The sequence below is a fragment of the Prionailurus viverrinus genome, chromosome B1 (assembly GCF_022837055.1).
Source record: "Prionailurus viverrinus isolate Anna chromosome B1, UM_Priviv_1.0, whole genome shotgun sequence".
Classification (NCBI taxonomy): domain Eukaryota; kingdom Metazoa; phylum Chordata; class Mammalia; order Carnivora; family Felidae; genus Prionailurus; species Prionailurus viverrinus.
This window is the reverse complement of record NC_062564.1, coordinates 101,669,411-101,689,328: the sequence shown is the minus strand read 5'-3', so window position 1 is coordinate 101,689,328 and position 19,918 is coordinate 101,669,411. Positions and strand designations below refer to the sequence as shown.

At 36.4% G+C, this 19,918-nt stretch overlaps 1 protein-coding gene across 7 annotated transcripts in view; it reads left to right on the top strand.

The window, feature by feature from the left end:
• The window catches only part of SPATA5 (spermatogenesis associated 5), a 370,905-nt gene that overhangs the window by 99,846 nt on the left and 251,141 nt on the right, over nucleotides 1–19,918 (top strand). Inside the window, exon 14 of one of the 7 annotated variants that reach the window (XM_047856891.1) lies at nucleotides 9,718–9,787. The exons of the other annotated variants lie outside the window; for them this stretch is intronic. Coding sequence (XP_047712847.1) covers nucleotides 9,718–9,784 — 67 coding nt within the window. The 3' untranslated portion in view covers nucleotides 9,785–9,787. The remainder of the gene's footprint in view (nucleotides 1–9,717; nucleotides 9,788–19,918) is intronic. 7 annotated transcript variants of the gene reach the window in all.

The window sequence follows — 19,918 nt, the reverse complement described above, 5'->3', positions numbered from 1 at the left end:
TTTTATCTAAGTAGAATGCTGGCACCTAAAAACTAAAACATACAAAGCCTACACATGTATGTTTTTGTTCTTCAGCTATTTGAATTGTACAGTTTCTAGAACTTTAAAATAAACAGCTATTGATAGATAACGGTATAAAATTCCGAAGGTACTAAACCAATTTTATGCATTGTTAGAGAAATAGAAAACATAGAAAAATTAAAAATTCCATAAACTAGGAGGCATTTCTACATAATATTGTGATATAGAATAGTTATTGCTTTCATTTGTTCAACAGTTTTATGTTTCCTGTGATAACATTCAGATCAAACCCATATGACTAGTTCAGAAATGATAGTGCATGAAAAATTTCTTCTTATCAAGATTTTAATTTCTAAACTTAAGATGTTTAACAAATTGAGCAGAGAATTGATGATATATGCTAGTCCTTATTACCCTGTTTGGTAAATCAATTCTTTTGACTATTTGAAGTTACTCAAGTTAGCTATGAAACTGAGATTTGCTGCCAGCAAGCACATTGTAAACAGAGCATAGGTATATTGTTTGCTTAGCTTTAGAAATATTTGTGCTTGTAGAATGAGAGACTTTTCATGCTTATGTAGGTATCTAATGACAACCACTAGTTTCTCTTCCTCCCTGTCCCATTTAAGTTTCTTTGAGACTGGAAAAATAAATAAGCCTGATGTCTTTTTCTGTATGCCCATTTAAATTATGGATGTTCTGAATTCATACTGTGAGTTGGAGGAAATGTTATAAGGTTCCTTTTACAAAGTGTTTTAGTGATCTGTATAAGATTTGGGAAAATTGAAAATGCTGTTAAGGTAGCAGAGTACTTTGGAAAATAGGTATTATGTCCGGCAGTAAAGCACTGAGGTAGGGAAGGGCTAATAATGATATTAGCTAGTATTCATTTAGTGCATATTATGTACTAGAAACTGTTCTAAGTGTTTTATAGGTAAAGAAAAAACTCACAGAAATGCCCCTGCATTTATGCAAGGTAGGATACTTTACATTTGGCAATTGGCCCCCCTACTCTGCCTCACCTCCCAACTAGCTTAAAAATTTACCCTTTTCAAGGTTGTAGTGGAGAGGAGAGAACAAGCTGGGCAGTAAATCATCAGTCAGCCTTATCTGAGGCAGCAGTCTGGTCCTCAGAAGTGAGTCCCCATATACTATATTCTCTTAGCCCAGTCTCCTCTGATGGAGGCAATGGCCACTGACTAACTGGGAGATGCCTAGAAGAAATTCCTCTGTCTGAGACATTCCGTCTAGTTAGGGGATCCTGAATCTTCCTCATTAGATGACATTGATTGCCTGGGCAGAGCAGATACACTCTGAGCCACTTTTCGACTCGACTACCATACCATAGATTCCAGGATTCCAGGTGTAAGTAGTTAACTAACCTTTCAAACTTGTATTTATTGTGCATTTTCTCTGTGACTTACTTTAGTAATGACCCTGTTTGTCTAACTGAGCTATTGTTAGATTCCTTTGCAGGCATTCATTCATTCACTTGTTCTGTAAATATTGATTGAATGCTCATTCTGCAGCAGGCTTTATGTTGGGGATAAAACAGTGAACAGGGCCTAGGACAATTTCCTTAACCTCTCTATGCCTTTGTTTCTTCATTTGTAAAATGGAGATGGTAGTAGTAACAAATTTTAGGTTGTTAGAATGAAATACACGTAAAGGGCTTGACATAGTGCCTAGCATTTTAGTAAGTGCTTAAAAAACTTTAGTGTTTCTTATAATTTCTTCATAGATATAATAATAATACCTATTATTATTATTTCCATATAGATAGAAATATAGTAATAGACATAGAAATGGATCCTGTCCCAACAGAAATTACATTCTAGTGGGTGACACTGAAACACTTGGGAAATTAGAAAATGTGTTCTGTGGATGACAGACACTATGGCATTTTGTCAATCTAAGACGCCTTCAGTTGTAAGACAAATCATTATCATAGGTACTCAAGGAAAATGTAGCTTTAAACTGTGATATGGTGCTGAGAAGTCAACAACTCCAAGAGACATTCTGACCTCAGACATTTTAAATATGAAAAAAGTTTGTATCTTAGAGATAGAAAAAAGATAGTATTGTTATTTGGGAGAAAGATGATCTGTTCTGGTTTATAAAAGCGGTGCTGTTAAATAAAAAATGTTCTGGATATTGTTTTATGAATAGAATATAAAAAAGTTTGTTAAATACATAGAAAAATGAAAAAGATGAAGTGCAAGTTAAAAGCTGACTGATGGAATAATATCTTCTGTGAGGTATTGGAGAATCTGTGATATTAATAACTACTTTCTTGTATACCTGTTATTGCGATTAATAGTCCAGAATTGGTACTTGGAGTGGTTTGGGAAAAAAGTAAGAAGTTCTGAGCCAGCTTTCATTGAAAGTGAAGGTTCCAGGCTTAGCAGCATTCTAAATTTTAAAATAACGGTCAGAAAATTGAAGAGCCTCCTTTACAGCATATCCAGATTTCAGGTGAATTCAGTGAATACATGACACTAAGCACTGTAGAGGAAATTTTTGCACACTTCATTTCTCTAAATGACATTCTCAATGAGGGTTATGCATTTTTCTAATGTGATATTTATGGTAGTTTTAAAATTTTCATAAAATCATAAAATTTTGTAGCTGAAAAAGTTCTTAGAAGTCATCTAGTGCAACTTTTATTCTTCAGAAGAACAGAAGCCCTTAGATGTTAAGAGAAGAGGCACATAACTCCTTTGTGGTCTAAACAAGACTAGAACTCATGTCTTCTGATTCAGTGCTCTTTGAACTATACTGCTGCTGCCTCTTATACTGTCAGGATTTGAGACAAAAAGTGTGTTTGTATCATATCATATACACATGAGAATAAAGATTCTCATGTATCTAAATATTTAAAGAATATTTCTTTGTGTTTGAGAAACTAACAATAACTGCTTATTAGTTTATTTATTTTTTAATTTTATTGAAGATTTATTATGAATTATAAATTTAATTTGATTAACATTTATTCATTTTTGAGAGACAGAGCATGAGTGGGGAAGGGGCACAGAGAGAAAGGGAGACACAGGATCTGAAGCAGGCTCCATGCTCTGAGCTGTCAGCCCAGAGCCCGACGTGGGGCTCAACTCATAAACCACAAAATCATAACCTGAGCTGAAGTCGGACACCCAACCGACTAAGCCACCCAGGCGCCCCTAAATACTTTTAACCACTGTTTTGTAAATCTGTGTTTCAAGTTGCTAAATTAAGTGCCTATTTCCTGGTATGCAGATTTTCCTAATTTATACTTAATTGCCTCAGATATAGTTTTGACATTTTTAAACTCTTAATATTAAACAGAAATGCTAGGGAAAAGAGCACAAAAGAAGAAATACACAATGAAACACATGTATAGTTTTATAAATTACTTTTTGTTTTGTGTTTTGTACATGCACTGTGGCTGAATACTATACCATAGATTAAAGGTATGACTCTACTTAAATGGTCTGTTGCAGCATTTTATTAGAAATTGGGTCTTATTTTTTGTTGTTGTAGGATACATAGGGTCTCTTATTGTAGTTGTCTTTAAAGTGAAAGTTTGCTTGTGTTTTACAAGCACTATGAAAATTATCATAGGTAATGCTTGTGTTCAGAGTAGTATGTGTTTGACTAGCCTTTTTTAGACCTTTTTTTAAGTCTCTTCCAAGCATGAATACTGACTATGTGGGTGTGGGAGGTAGTTTTAAGAGACAAAGTCAGATGCCTACCATTTGGAACTACGTGACATTTAAAAATGTACACTAGAAAAAATTTAGAAATGTAAATTAGAGGGGCACCTGGGTGGCATAGTCAGTTGAGCATCCAACTCTTGGTTTTGGCTCAGGTCATGATCTCATGGTTCATGGGATTGAGCCCCATGTCGGACTCTGTGCTGACAGCACAGAGCCTGCTTGGGATTGTCTCTTTCACTCTCTCTCTGCCCTTCCCCTGCTCACATCCTCTCTCTCTCCCTCCCTCCCTCCCTCTCTCAAAATAAATAAATAAACTTAAAAAAATGTAAATTCGCTACACAAGAGGCTGGTCTATAGTTTAGAAATCATATGAAGGGACAAATGATGGGGCATTTTAATGATTTTATTGAAGGAGTTGAAAAGGAAATGTATGTATTATTTTTGTGACAATTTTAGTATTGAAAAACAAACTGTTTAGTCATTACCATCATGGTAGGAAGATTGCTTTAAGGTAGAGGTTGGCACACTTTTTCTGCACCAGCCTAGTTACTAATTCTTTTCTTTTCTTTTTAGTCCCATAGTCTCTATCACAACTATTCATCTCTGCTGCTGTTGTGCAAAAGCAGCCATAGAGAATATGTGATCAAATAAGAAAACAGTTGGCTGGGCAGATTTAGCCTATAGCTATAGTTTATTGACCCGTTTTAAGATACCATAAATGCCCCTTCAGTCCATGGCACTATATGACTTTTGAATAGAAATAATTTAGAAAAGGGGCTTGACTTCTGAAGGGAAAAGAGAATTAATGTTTTAGGAAAGCCTAGCTTCAATATTTTCTACAGCTGAACATCTTTTTTCCATTGTTGTTGCCTATCTCTAGCAGATAATAAAATTTTATAAAATCATTTCATTATGTTATTGATTACACATTTGTTTTTAAACTTTTCCTTGGAGTTGGTTTTGATTTCCTAGGATGTCAGTTTTATGGTTTTTGTTTCCTACTGCAGCTTTGAAAGTCAGCCAAGAATATTTCTCAGCCCATAAAACATTTTCACTATGCTCTTCTGTAGCTAGCTCTCAATGATCTGTGGAAATAAAAGGCAAAGACAGCTTGGGTAATGGGAATCCAAAGAATTTCCTTCACCTAATCATCAACATTAAATATAGCCACCATTTCCTCCTATAACAAATAGCAAATTGGACAAGTAGGAGTTTAACTTCTTTCTGTTTAGAACTGCCAATTGGAGGTGTCAGTAATGTTTCTGAATTTGATTATTTATTAAAAATATTGAAATAACTTTACCTGAGTGCTATACAATACCAACACAGGATATAGAATTTTAAAACTAGAAGGATCTACATATGTATTTCCTAATTCACTTCCCTCATTCATACATGCCAGTAATTATGAAATCTTCAAGGGAACAACAATGTCTTCATCCTCTTATCTTGGGTGTCTAGCACAGTGCCTAGCAAAGAAGCACTCAGACGTTTATTTTTTGAATAAGGGAATGAAGACTTTGAGAAACTAGAGATTAGGTTCATTTAGCTTGTTGTTAGCAGAGTCTGACTTCACTATGTTTTAGCATCCTTTGTAAACCAATTTTCTTTTAAAATTAAACACTGAGACTGTCTTTTGGATATTTATTACCTGCCTTATGTTTATAGAAGCACCATCATCTTCATTATAAAGAACCATTTGTAAGCTTTGGAATACATTCAACTGTCAGCTCTAAAAAAGAATTAACTGACATGCTAAATGATACTTTTTTCAAAATATTTCTATAGTTTTTATACACACTAACTCTGAAAGTGGGTCTGGACTCACAAAATTTGTCAGTTGTGCTAAGGATACACAAAGATATTCTTTATAATGTACCTGATAGCAGCGTAATCAGATGGTAACAAAGGATAGCAACAATAATGAAGATCATACTTTTTAGGTCAATGAGAAGACATTTTAAAAAAGATCCTTGACATCCTTGGTTTACTAATTCATTTTGTAGAAAGGTTACCCTCTGCCCAGAAGGCCATTCAGTCAGACTTATTTTATTGTAATCACACTTATTTTATTGTAATCCAGCTTATTTTAATCAAGTCTTTTCTCAAGTAAGCACGCACTCAAATCACTGGGTCCCAAATCCTGGATATCTGTAGCTATATTTAGAGCATATAAAGGAAGATCCTGAATCAGTATCCACCCCTCCCCCCCCCCTCCAAAAAAAGCAAAATTCATTTCGAAGACAAACAAAAGAGAGTAGGAAAAAAGATGAAGAAAACTTCTTTTGGTATAGATCCAAGAAATCAAACAAGTAGAGATTTTCTTGTCATTAGTCTGTTTCTTGATCCAAGCATTTCTGCATTTGAGAAAACAATCTTATGAGTATATTATATTTGTTTTAGAAGGTTTTTTATTCTTTTAAAAATTATTTTTAAAATTAAAAAATATATATGAAAAGTATAAAAGTATTACCTGGAAATTTTACCTATTCAAAATAAATCATTCCTTGAGGATTCTGAGGAGCCAAGCTATTATCACATTTGCTATTATCACAGCTAGTACACAATTAACATTAAAATGTAAAGAACTTTACCAATACACAGCAATTTCCTACTAATACATCTTACAGAAACAAAGTATTGTTCAGTAGTTTATTAGGCTTACTGGTTTGGGCATGCCTAGCAGTTAGGAAAGGCTTCGGAGGAATTGTTCTTGTCTTAGTATTATGTCAGTGGTTTTCATGGCAAAATTTAAGGAATTTTGATACCTTTCTACTGTGTTGTAAGTCAGGTGAGCTGGCAATATGAATCTGGATGTATGTACTGATCTGAAAATCTATCATACATCAAGTTCATGCTTTGTGTCAGCAAACATTTATATGCCAGACCCCCCCCCTTGTTAGCTTATATGTTAACTTATATGTTAAGATAACTTAACTTTGTTAAGCCACCTATAACAGTGATAATTCTAATAATGATAATGCTTATAACTACTACCTATTAATATTTTCATTGTGCTGAGCATTGTGCTAGATCTTTTATCTATCTTGTCTAATTTTGAGGAAGGTATGAGCCCACCATGTATTAATTGAGAATATTGAAGTTCAGAGAGGCTAAGTACTTTTTGCACAAGATTACACAAAAAAGTAAATGGTAAAATTGGCATTTGAACCCATGCTTATCAAAGCTCATTCCCAAATTCAAAGCAACCTTCCCAATGAGTACTAACCAGTGAAAGTTTTACTGGAATGGTTTTTAAAACTTCACATTGTATAATAATTCATTATAGCCCACAACTTTAACTGAATTCTTTTATCAGTTCTAGCAAATTTTTGGTGGAATCTTTCAGGTTTTCTATATATAGTACATGTCATCTGCAAATAGTCAAAGTTTGACTTCTTCCTTGCCCATTTAGATGCCTTTCTTTCTTTTTGTTGTCTGATTGCTGTGGCTAGAACATCCAGTACTATGTTAAACAACAGTGGTGAAAGTGGACATTTTTATTACGTTGCAGCATGTTCCCTCTAAACCTACTTTGTTGAGGGTTTTCATCATGAATGGTTGTTATACTTTGTCACATGATTTTTATGCATCTATTTAATGATCATATGGTTCTTATTTCTTGTATTAATTTGGTGTGTCATGATTGATTAGCAATTATTGGACCACGCTTGCAACCCAGGAATTAATTGCACTAGATTGTAATGAATGATTTTTTAATGTATTGTTGGATTTGATTTGCTGGCATTTTATTGAGAACATTTGCATCTATGTTCATAAGGAATACTGGCCTGTAGTTCTCTTTTTTTAGTGGTGTCTTTATCTGATTTTGATATCAGGGTAATGCTTTACACCAATAATGAAGCAGCAGAGAGAGAGAAATTAAGGAATCAATCCCATTTACAATTGCACCCAAAACAATAAGATACCTAGGAATAAGCCTAGCCAAAGAGGTAAAAGATTTATACTCTGAAAACTATAAAACATTGGTGAAAGAAATTAAAGGTGTCACAAAGAAATGGAAAGACATTTCATGCTCATGGATTGGAAGAACAAATAATGTGAAAATGTCTATACTACTCAAAGCAACCTGCACATTTAATGCGATACCTATCAAAATACCAATAGCATTTTTCACAGAACTAGAAAGAACAAACAATATTAGAATTTGTATGGAGCAACAGAACACTCTGACTAGCCAAAGCAACCTTGAAAAAGCCAAACAAAGCTGGAGGCATCACAATTCTGGACTTTAAGTTATATTACAAAGCTTAGTAATCAAAACAGGATGGTACTGACACAAAATAGACACCATAGATCAATAGAACAGAATAGAGAACCCAGAAATGAACCCACAACTATATGGTCAATTAATCTTCAACAAAGCAGGAAAGGGTACCCAGTGGGAAAAAGTCTCTTCAACAAATGGTGTTGAGAAAACAGGATGGCGATATGCAGAAGAATGAAATTGGACCACTTTCTTACACCATACACAATAGTAAATTCCAAATGGATTAAAGATCTAAATGTGAGACAGGAAACCATTAAAATGCTAGAGAATAACAGGCAGTAATTTCTTTGACACCAGCCATAGCAACTTCTTTCTAGATAAGTCTCCTAAAGCAAGGGAAACCAAAGCAAAAATAAACTATTGGAACTTCATCAAACTAAAAAGCTTCTGCACAACAAAGGAAACAGTCAACAAAACTAAAAGGCAGCCTGTGGAATAAAAGAAGATATTTGCAAATGACACATCTGATAAAGGGTTAGTATCCAAAATATATAAAGAACTTAGAAAAGGGTCAGAAGACATACAGATGGCCAGCAGACACAAGAAAATTCGTCAACCTCACTCATTATTGGGGAAATCCAGATCAAAACTACAATGAGATATCACCTCACATCTGTCAGAATGGCTAAAATCAATGACACAAGAAACAACAGGTTTTGGTGAGAATGTGAAAAAAGGGGAACCCTCTTATGCTGTTGGTGGAAGTGCAAACTGGTGCAACCACTGTGGAAAACAGTATGGAGGTTCCCCAAAAAGTTAAAAATAGAATTACCTTATGATCCAGCACTTGCTCTACTGTTTACCGAAAGGATACAAAAATACTAATTCCAAGGAATACATGCGCTCTTATGTTCATAGCAGTATTATTTACAATAGCCAAATTATGGAAGTATCCATTGACTGAGGTGGTATATATGGTTTGTGAGTTTGAGCCCCACATTGGGCCCTGTGCTGACAGCTTGGAGCCTGGAGCCTGCTTTAGATCCTGTGTCTCCTTCTCTCTCTGCCCCTCCCCTGCTTGCGCTGTCTCTCTCTCTCTCTCTCTCTCTCAAAAATAAATAAACACTAAGAGAAATTAAGAGGTGGTATATATACGTGATGGAATATTACTCAGCCATAAAAAAGAATGAAATCTTGCCATTTGCAAGGACATGGATGGAGTTAAAGAGTATTATAACTAAGCAAAGTTAATCAGGGAAATACAAATATTATGATTTCACTCACATGTGTTCTTTAAGAAGCAGAACAAACAAGCAAAGGGAAATAGAGAGAGAGGCAAACCAAGAAATGTACTCTTGACTGTAGAGAACAAACTGACAGTTTCCAGAAGTGAGTTGGGTGGGGGATGAGTTTAAGTGCATGATGGGGATTAAGGAGTGTGCTTGTTTTGATGAGCATCTGGTTTTGTGTAGAAGTGTTGAATTACTGTGTTGTACACCTGAAATGAATATTATGCTATATGTTAACTAACTTGAAGTTAAATAAAAACCTTATATTTTTAATAAAAACTTTTACAAGTAATAATTCATTATAATAACTAGAGAATTTTAATCTTCTGTGTCACTGTTTCTGAGTCTATGGCATTGGGAAATGATGCATGTTTATAAGCATTTTCTCTGCTTTAATTTTGAGACTGCTTTTTTCAGAAAATAAATTTGAACTGATATGTTCCTTATTATTTATTTTGTTGGATTATGTTCATGACAATAGTGTGGGGATGTCCAGGACTGTGAAAAAATTCTCTTCCAAAAACTGCTTTTGGCAAAGCATATATTGAACTGTGAGTTTAAAAATCATTTGTTTCTCTAATACCGTGTTTGAGTCAAAACTATACAGATGTAATAAGTATTGACTATGTTAGCTTGGAATTTTTACTGGGAAATTATGGCAGAATGGAAAAATACATACTTCTGTGTCATTCTCTATGCTAACAGTTTATACAAAACTACAGTTGTGCAGAGTACATGCAGCTTACAGAGCTCTAGGACAGCTGGAGAATATAACTCACTATGTATTCCTCTACTTTGTAGGATATCCTGTTAATCTAAAATAGTTTATTTACTGTTAGGTTCATGGAAATATTGATCCTAATCTGACAGCATAGTTTTAAGATAGAAAATTCAAGGCATTGTTGATTCTTGACATTCATTATATAGTATTTGCTCTTAGTTTTTGAATTTTGATGCTTATTTCTCCTTAATTAGCATCTATTTCAATACCATTAAGCATTTTCATTCAACTATAATAAAATTAGTCTTTCCCACCTCCCTCCCTGTGTGCTGGTTTAAAAGATGGCCCTTATAGATATTGCAACTTTACTTTGGCTTGATGGTGTATTTGGTTTACAAAACTTTCAAGTTATTTATGCTTTATAGTATTATGGAAAGAGTGTAGACTCTGGAGTCAAATAGATATGTATTCATATCCTGCCTCTGCCATTTGCTAGCTGTGGAATCTTGGGCAAATTACTCAATCTTTCTGTGCCTTGGTTTTCTGTGCTGTTATTGGGATGAATAGTACATGGGATGCATGGCAAGTTAACAGAGCAAGTTAAATATGTGTCAGTTTAAATATAATTTATTGTCAAGTTAGCTGACATACAGTGAATACAGTGTGCTCTTGGCTTTGGTAGTTGATTCCCATGATTCATCACTTACATACAACACCCAGTGCTTCTCCCAACAAGTACCCTCCTCAATGCCCATTACCCATTGTCCCCCCACCCCCACCCCCCGCCCGGCCCCTGCCATCAACCCTCAGTTTGTTCTCTGTATTTAAGAGTCTCTCATGGTTTGCCTCCCTCTCTGTTAGAAACTTTTTTCCCCTTCCTTCCCCCATGGTCTTCTGTTAAGTTTCTCAAATTCCACATATGATTGAAAACATGATCTTTCTCTAATTTCACTTAGCATAATACCTTCCAGTTCCATCTACATTGTTGCAAATGGCAAGATTTCATTCTTTCTCATTGCCAAATAGTATTCCATTGTATATATAAACCACATCTTCTTTATACATTCATCAGTTGATGGACGTTTGGGCTCTTTCCATAATTTTGCTATTGTTGATAGCACTGCTATAAACGTTGAGGTACATGTGCCTGTTTGAATCAGCACTTTTGTATCCTTTGATTAAATTCCTAGTAGTGCAGTTGCTGGCTCATAGGGTAATTCTATTTTTAATTTTTTGAGGATCCTCCACACTGTTTTCCAGAGCAGCTATACCAGTTTGCATTACCACCAACAGTGCAAGAGGGTTCCCCTATCTTCACATCCTTGCCAACATCTGTTGTTTTCTGAGTTATTAATTTTAGCCACTCGGACCAGTATGAGGTGGTATCTCAATGTGGTTTTGATTTGTGTTTCCCTGATGATGAGCAATGTTGAGCATCTTTTCCTGTGTCTGTCTGCCATCTGGATGTCTTTTTTGGAAAAGTGTCTATTGATGTCTTCTGCCCATTTCTTCACTGGATTATTTGTTTTTTGGGTGTTGAGTTTGGTAAGTTCTTTATAGATTTTGGATACTAACCCTTTATCAGATGTCATTTGCAAATATCTTCTCCCATTCCTTAGGTTGCCTTTTAGTTTTGTTGATTGTTTTCTTTGCTATGCAGAAGCTTTTTATTTTGATGAGGGCCCAGTAGTTCATTTTTTCTTTTGTTTCTCTTCTCTTTGGTGATGTGTTGATTAAGAAGTTGCTGCAGCTGAGATCAAAGAGGTTGTTGCCTGTTTTCTACTTTAGGGTTTGATGGTGTCCTATCTCACGTTTAGGTCTTTGATCCACTTTGAATTTATTTTTGTGTATGGTGTAAGAGAGTACAGTTTCATTCTTCTGCATGTTGCTGTCCAGTTCTCTCAGCACCATTTACTAGAAAGAATGTCTTTTTTCCATTGGATATTCTTTCCTGCTTTGTCAAAGATTAGTTGGCCATATATTTGTGGGCCCAGTTCTGGATTTTCTATTCTATTCCATTGATCTGTGTGTCTGTTTTTGTGTCAGTACCATACTGTCTTGATGATTACAGGTTTGTAATACAGGCTAATGTTGGGGGTTGTGGTGCCTCCAGCTTGGTGTTCTTTTTCAACATTACCTTGGCTATTTGGGGTCTTTTGTGGTTCCATATACATTTTAGGATTGTTTGTTCTAGCTCTGTGAAGAATGCTGGTGCTATTTTGATTGGGATTGTATTGAATGAATAGATTGCTTTGGGTCATATTGACATTTGTTCTTCCAATCCATGAGCACGGAATGTTTTTCAATTTCATCGTGTCTTCTTCAGTTTCTTTTATAAGTTTTCTATGGTTTTCAGCATACAGATCTTTTACATCATTGGTTAGGTTTATTCCTAGGTATTTTATGTTTCTTGGTGCAATTGTAAATGGGCTCGATTTCTCGATTTCTCTTTCTGTTGCTTCATCATTGGTAATAGAAATGCAGCTAACTTCTGTACATTGATTTTATATCCTGCGACTTGGCTGAATTCCTATATCAGTTCTAGCAGCTTTTTGGTGGAGTCTTACGGGTTTTCCATGTCAAGTGTCATGTCATTGGCAAAAAGTTAAAGTTTGATTTCTATTTTGCCAGTTTGGGTGCCTTTTATTTCATTTTGTTGTCTGATTGCTGAGGCTAGGACTTCCAATACTATGTTAAACAACAGTGGTGAGAGTGGACCTCCCTGTTATGTTCCTGATCTCAGGGGAAAGCTCTCAGTTTTTCCTCACTGAGGATGATATTAGCTGGGGCCTTTCATATATGGCTTTTATGATGTTAAGGTATGTTCCTTATATCCTGACTTGTGGGTTTTCATTAAGAATGGATGCTGTATTTTGTCAAATGATTTTTCCTCTTTTTCTTTTTAATATTTATTTATTTTGGGGAGAGTGCAAGTGGGGGAGGGGTAGAGAGAGGGTGACAGAGGATCTGAAGTGGGCTCTGCAATGACAAACTGACAGCAGTAAGCCCAATGTGGGGCTCAAACTCAGAAACCGTTGAGATCATGACTTGAACTGAAATTGTACGTTCAACTGACTGAACTACCCATGTGCCCCTTTGTCAAATGCTTTTTCTGCATCCATTGACAGGATGATATGGTCCTTATCATGTTGATTGATTTGCAAATATTGAGCCAGCCCTGCAGCCCAGGAATGAATCCCACTTGATCATGGTGAATAATTCTTTTAATACACTGTTGAATTTGATTTACTTGTATCTCCTTGAGAATTTTCACATTGATGTTCATCAGGGATATTGGCCTGTAATTCTCCTTTATAGAAGGGTCTGTCTGGTGTGGGAATCAAGGTAATGCTGGCTTCAAAGAATGAGTCCAGAAGCTTTCCTTCTGTTTCTGTTTTTTCGAACATTGCTTTAAATGTCTGGTAGAATTCCCCTGGGAAGCCATCTGGCCCAGGACTCTTATTTGTTGGGAGGTTTTTGGTAACCAGTTCAATTTCTTGCTGGTTATGGGTCTGTTCAATTTTCTGTTTCTTCCCATTTGAGTTTTGGTAGTGTGTGGGTGTCTAAGAATTTGTCCATTTCTTCAAGGTTGTCCAGTTTGTTGACATACAATTTTTCATAGTATTTTCTAATAATTGTTTGTATCTCTAGGGAGGGTATTGGTTGTGATCTGTCCTCTTTCATTCATGATTTTATCTATTTGGGTCCTCTCTTCTTTTCGAGCCATCTGGCTGGGGGGTTATTAATTTTGTTTATTTCAAAAAATCAGTTCATAGATTCATTGATCTGTTCTACTGTTTTTTGTTTTTTGGGGTTTTTTGGGATTCTATATTGTTTATTTCTGCTCTAATCTTTATTATTTCTCTTCTTCTGCTGGCTTTGGGGTTTCTTTGCTGCCCTGCTTCTAGCTCCTTTAGGTGTGAGGTTAGGTTGCATATTTGGGATTTTTCTTGTTTCTTGAGATAGGCCTGGATTGCAATGTATTTTCCTCTTAGGACTGCCTTTGCTGCGTCCTAAGGGGTTTGAACTGTCGCATTTTCTTTTTTTTTTTTTTTAATTTTTTTTTTAACATATTTTATTTATTTTTGAGACAGAGAGAGAAAGAGCATGAACAGGGGAGAGGCAGAGAGAGAGGGAGACACAGAATCTGAAACAGGCTCCAGGCTCTGAGCTGTCAGCACAGAGCCTGATGCGGGACTCGAACTCACAGACCATGAGATCATGACCTGAGCCGAAGTCGGACGCTTAACCGACCAAGCCACCCAGGCACCCCTGAACTGTCGCATTTTCATTTTCATTTGCTTCCATATATTTTTTAATTTCCTCTTTAATTTCCTAGTTGACCCATTTATTCTTTAGTAGGATGTTCTTTAACCTCCATGCATTTGGAGGCTTTCCAAATTTTTTCTTGTGGTTGATTTCAAGTTTTGTAGCATTGTGATCTGAAAATACGCATGGTATAGATTCTTTTATATTTATTGAGGGCTGTTTTGTGACCCAGTATGTGGTCCATCTTGGAGAATGTTCCATGTGTACTCGAGAAGAATGTGTATTCTGCTGCTTTTGGATGAAAAGTTCTGAATATATCTGTCAAGTTCATCTTGACAGGTCCAGTGTATCATTCAAGACTATTGTTTGTTTATTGATTTTCTGCCTAGATGATCTGTCCATTGTTATAAGTGGAGTATTAAAGTAGCCTACAATTACCATGTTATTAGTAAGATTGCTTGTGTTTGTGATTAATTGATTTATGTATTTGGGTGTTCCAAGTTTGGGGCATAAAAATTTACAATTGTTAGCTCTTCTTGATGGATAGACCCGTTAGGTGTGATATAATGCCCTTTTCATCTCTTGTTACAGTCTTTAGTTTAAAATCTAGTTTGTCTGATATAAGTATGGCTACTCCAGCTTTCTTCTGACTTCCAGTAGCATTATAGATGGTTTTTCATCCCCTTACTTTCAATCTGAAGGTGTCCTCAGGTCTAAAATGAGTCTCTTATAGGCCGTATATCGATTGATCTTGGTTTTTTATCCATTCGGATACCCTGTGTCTTTTGGTTGGGGCATTTAGTCCATTTACATTCAGAGTAATGTAAATACAGATATAGCTACAGATTTACTGTCATCATGTTACTTGTAGGTTTTATGCTTGTGATGATGTCTCAGGTCCTTTGTGTTCTTTGCAGCATTTCATTCACAGCATCCCCCTTAGGATCTCTTGCAGGGATGGTATAGTGGTCATGAACTCCTTCAGCTTTTGTTTGTCTGGGAAAGCCTTTATCTCTCTTTCTATTCTGAATGACAGCCTTACTGGATATTTGGCTGCATATTTTTCCTATACAGCCCATTGAATATTTCCTGCCATTCCCTTCTGGCCTGACAAGTTTCAGTGGATAGGTCTGCTACCACCCTTATGTGTCTACCGTTGTAGGTTAAGGCCCATTTGTCCCTGGCTGCTTTCAGAATTCTCTCTTCATCTTTGTACTTTGCTAGTTTTGCTATGATATGATGTGGTGAAGACTTATTCTTGTTGATTCTAAAGGGAGTTTTCTGTGCCTCCTGGATTTTGATGTCTGCCTCCTTCCCCAGATTAGGGAAGTTCTCAACTATAATTTGTTCAAATAAACCTTCTGGCCCTTTCTCTCTTCTTCTTCTGGAACTCCTATGATACAGATATTATTACATTTCGTTGAATCACTTTGTTCTCTAATTCTACCCTCATGGTCTAGTATTTTCTTATCTCTCTTTTTCTCAGTTTCACATTTTCTGTAATTTTATCTTTTATTTCACTTATTCTCCCCTCTGCCTCCTCATCCTTGCTGTTAGTGCATTTAGTTTATTTTGCCTCTCATTTACAGCATTCCTTAATTCTTTGATTATTTCTTAGTTCCTTTTTTTTTTTTTCTGAAATTTATTGACAAATTGGTTTCCATACAACACCCAGTGCTCATCCCAAAAGGTGCCCTCCTCAATAACCATCACCCACCCTCTCCTCCCTCCCACCCCCCATCAACCCTCAGTTTGTTCTCAGTTTTTAACAGTCTCTTATGCTTTGGCTCTCTCCCATTCTAACCTCTTTTTTTTTTTTTTCCTTCCCCTCCCCCATGGGTTCCTGTTAAGTTTCTCAGGATCCACATAAGAGTGAAACCATATGGTATCTGTCTTTCTCTGTATGGCTTATTTCACTTAGCATCACACTCTCCAGTTCCATCCACGTTGCTACAAAAGGCCATATTTCATTTTTTCTCATTGCCACGTAATATTCCATTGTGTATATAAACCACAATTTCTTTATCCATTCATCAGTTGATGGACATTTAGGCTCTTTCCATAATTTGGCTATTGTTGAGAGTGCTGCTATGAACATTGGGGTACAAGTGGCCCTATGCATCAGTGCTCCTGTATCCCTTGGATAAATTCCTAGCAGTGCTATTGCTGGGTCATAGGGTAGGTCTATTTTTAATTTTCTGAGGAACCTCCACACTGCTTTCCAGAGCGGCTGCACCAATTTGCATTCCCACCAACAGTGCAAGAGGGTTCCCGTTTCTCCACATCCTCGCCAGCATCTATAGTCTCCTGATTTGTTCATTTTGGCCACTCTGACTGGCGTGAGGTGATACCTGAGTGTGGTTTTGATTTGTATTTCCCTGATAAGGAGCGACGCTGAACATCTTTTCATGTGCCTGTTGGCCATCCGGATGTCTTCTTTAGAGAAGTGTCTATTCATGTTTTCTGCCCATTTCTTCACTGGGTTATTTGTTTTTTGGGTGTGGAGTTTGGTGAGCTCTTTATAGATTTTGGATACTAGCCCTTTGTCCGATATGTCATTTGCGAATATCTTTTCCCATTCCGTTGGTTGCCTTTTAGTTTTGTTGGTTGTTTCCTTTGCTGTGCAGAAGCTTTTTATCTTCATAAGGTCCCAGTAATTCACTTTTGCTTTTAATTCCCTTGCCTTTGGGGATGTGTCGAGTAAGAGATTGCTACGGCTGAGGTCAGAGAGGTCTTTTCCTGCTTTCTCCTCTAAGGTTTTGATGGTTTCCTGTCTCACATTTAGGTCCTTTATCCATTTTGAGTTTATTTTTGTGAATGGTGTGAGAAAGTGGTCTAGTTTCAACCTTCTGCATGTTGCTGTCCAGTTCTCCCAGCACCATTTGTTAAAGAGGCTGTCTTTTTTCCATTGGATGTTCTTTCCTGCTTTGTCAAAGATGAGTTGGCCATACGTTTGTGGGTCTAGTTCTGGGGTTTCTATTCTATTCCATTGGTCTATGTGTCTGTTTTGGTGCCAATACCATGCTGTCTTGATGATGACAGCTTTGTAGTAGAGGCTAAAGTCTGGGATGGTGATGCCTCCTGCTTTGGTCTTCTTCTTCAAAATTCCTTTGGCTATTCGGGGCCTTTTGTGGTTCCATATGAATTTTAGGATTGCTTGTTCTAGGTTCGAGAAGAATGCTGGTGCAATTTTGATTGGGATTGCATTGAATGTGTAGATAGCTTTGGGTAGTATTGACATTTTGACAATATTTGTTTTTCCAATCCATGAGCAGGGAATGTCTTTCCATTTCTTTAAATCTTCTTCAATTTCCTTCATAAGCTTTCTATAGTTTTCAGCATACAGATCCTTTACATCTTTGGTTAGATTTATTCCTAGGTATTTTATGCTTCTTGGTGCAATTGTGAATGGGATCAGTTTCTTTATTTGTCTTTCTGTTGCTTCATTGTTAGTGTATAAGAATGCAACTGATTTCTGGACATTGATTTTGTATCCTGCAACTTTGCTGAATTCCTGTATCAGTTCTAGCAGACTTTTGGTGGAGTCTATCGGATTTTCCATGTATAATATCATGTCATCTGCAAAAAGCGAAAGCTTGACTTCATCTTTGCCAATTTTGATGCCTTTGATTTCCTTTTGTTGTCTGATTGCTGATGCTAGAACTTCCAGCACTATGTTAAACAGCAGCGGTGAGAGTGGGCATCCTTGTCGTGTTCCTGATCTCAGGGAAAAAGCTTTCAGTTTTTCCCCGTTGAGGATGATGTTAGCTGTGGGCTTTTCATAAATGGCTTTTATGATCTTTAAGTATGTTCCTTCTATCCCGACTTTCTCAAGGGTTTTTATTAAGAAAGGGTGCTGGATTTTGTCGAAGGCCTTTTCTGCATCGATTGACAGAATCATATGGTTCTTCTCTCTTTTTTTGTTAATGTGATGTATCACGTTGATTGATTTGCGAATGTTGAACCAGCCCTGCATCCCAGGAATGAATCCCACTTGATCATGGTGAATAATTCTTTTTATATGCCGTTGAATTCGATTTGCTAGTATCTTATTGAGAATTTTTGCATCCATATTCATCAGGGATATTGGCCTGTAGTTCTCTTTTTTTACTGGGTCTCTGTCTGGTTTAGGAATCAAAGTAATACTGGCTTCATAGAATGAGTCTGGAAGTTTTCCTTCCCTTTCTATTTCTTGGAATAGCTTGAGAAGGATAGGTATTATCTCTGCTTTAAACGTCTGGTAGAACTCCCCTGGGAAGCCATCTGGTCCTGGACTCTTATTTGTTGGGAGATTTTTGATAACCAATTCAATTTCTTCGCTGGTTATGGGTCTGTTCAAGCTTTCTATTTCCTCCTGATTGAGTTTTGGAAGCGTGTGGGTGTTCAGGAATTTGTCCATTTCTTCCAGGTTGTCCAATTTGTTGGCATATAAGTTTTCATAGTATTCCCTGATAATTGCTTGTATCTCTGAGGGATTGGTTGTAATCATTCCATTTTCATTCATGATTTTATCTATTTGGGTCATCTCCCTTTTCTTTTTGAGAAGCCTGGCTAGAGGTCTGTCAATTTTGTTTATTTTTTCAAAAAACCAACTCTTGGTTTCGTTGATCTGCTCTACAGTGTTTTTAGTTTCTATATTGTTTATTTCTGCTCTGATCTTTATTATTTCTCTTCTTCTGCTGGGCTTAGGCTGCCTTTGCTGTTCTGCTTCTAGTTCCTTTAGGTGTGCTGTTAGATTTTGTATTTGGGATTTTTCTTGTTTCTTGAGATAGGCCTGGATTGCAATGTATTTTCCTCTCAGGACTGCCTTTGCTGCGTCCCAAAGCGTTTGGATTGTTGTATTTTCATTTTCGTTTGTTTCCATATATTTTTTAATTTCTTCTCTAATTGCCTGGTTGACCCACTCATTCGTTAGTAGGGTGTTCTTTAACCTCCATGCTTTTGGAGGTTTTCCAGACTTTTTTCTGTGGTTGATTTCAAGCTTCATAGCATTGTGGTCTGAAAGTAAGCATGGTATAATTTCAATTCTTGTAAACTTATGAAGGGCTGTTTTGTGACCCAGTATATGATCTATCTTGGAGAATGTTCCATGTGCACTCGAGAAGAAAGTATATTCTGTTGCTTTGGGATGCAGAGTTCTAAATATATCTGTCTAGTCCATCTGATCCAATGTCTCATTCAGGGCCCTTGTTTCTTTATTGACCGTGTGTCTAGATGATCTATCCATTTCTGTAAGTGGTGTATTAAAGTCCCGTGCAATGACCACATTCTTATCAATAAGGTTGCTTATGTTTATGAGTAATTGTTTTATATATTTGGGGGCTCCGGTATTCGGCGCATAGACATTTATAATTGTTAGCTCTTCCTGATGGATAGACCCTGTAACTATCATATAATGTCCTTCTTCATCTCTTGTTACAGCCTTTAATTTAAAGTCTAGTTTGTCTGATATAAGTATGGCTACTCCAGCTTTCTTTTGGCTTCCAGTCGCATGATAAATAGTTCTCCATCCCCTCACTCTCAATCTAAAGGTGTCCTCAGGTCTAAAATGAGTCTCTTGTAGACAGCAAATAGATGGGTCTTGTTTTTTTATCCATTCTGATACCCTATGTCTTTTGGTTGGCGCATTTAATCCATTTACATTCAGTGTTATTATAGAAAGATACGGGTTTAGAGTCATTGTGATGTCTGT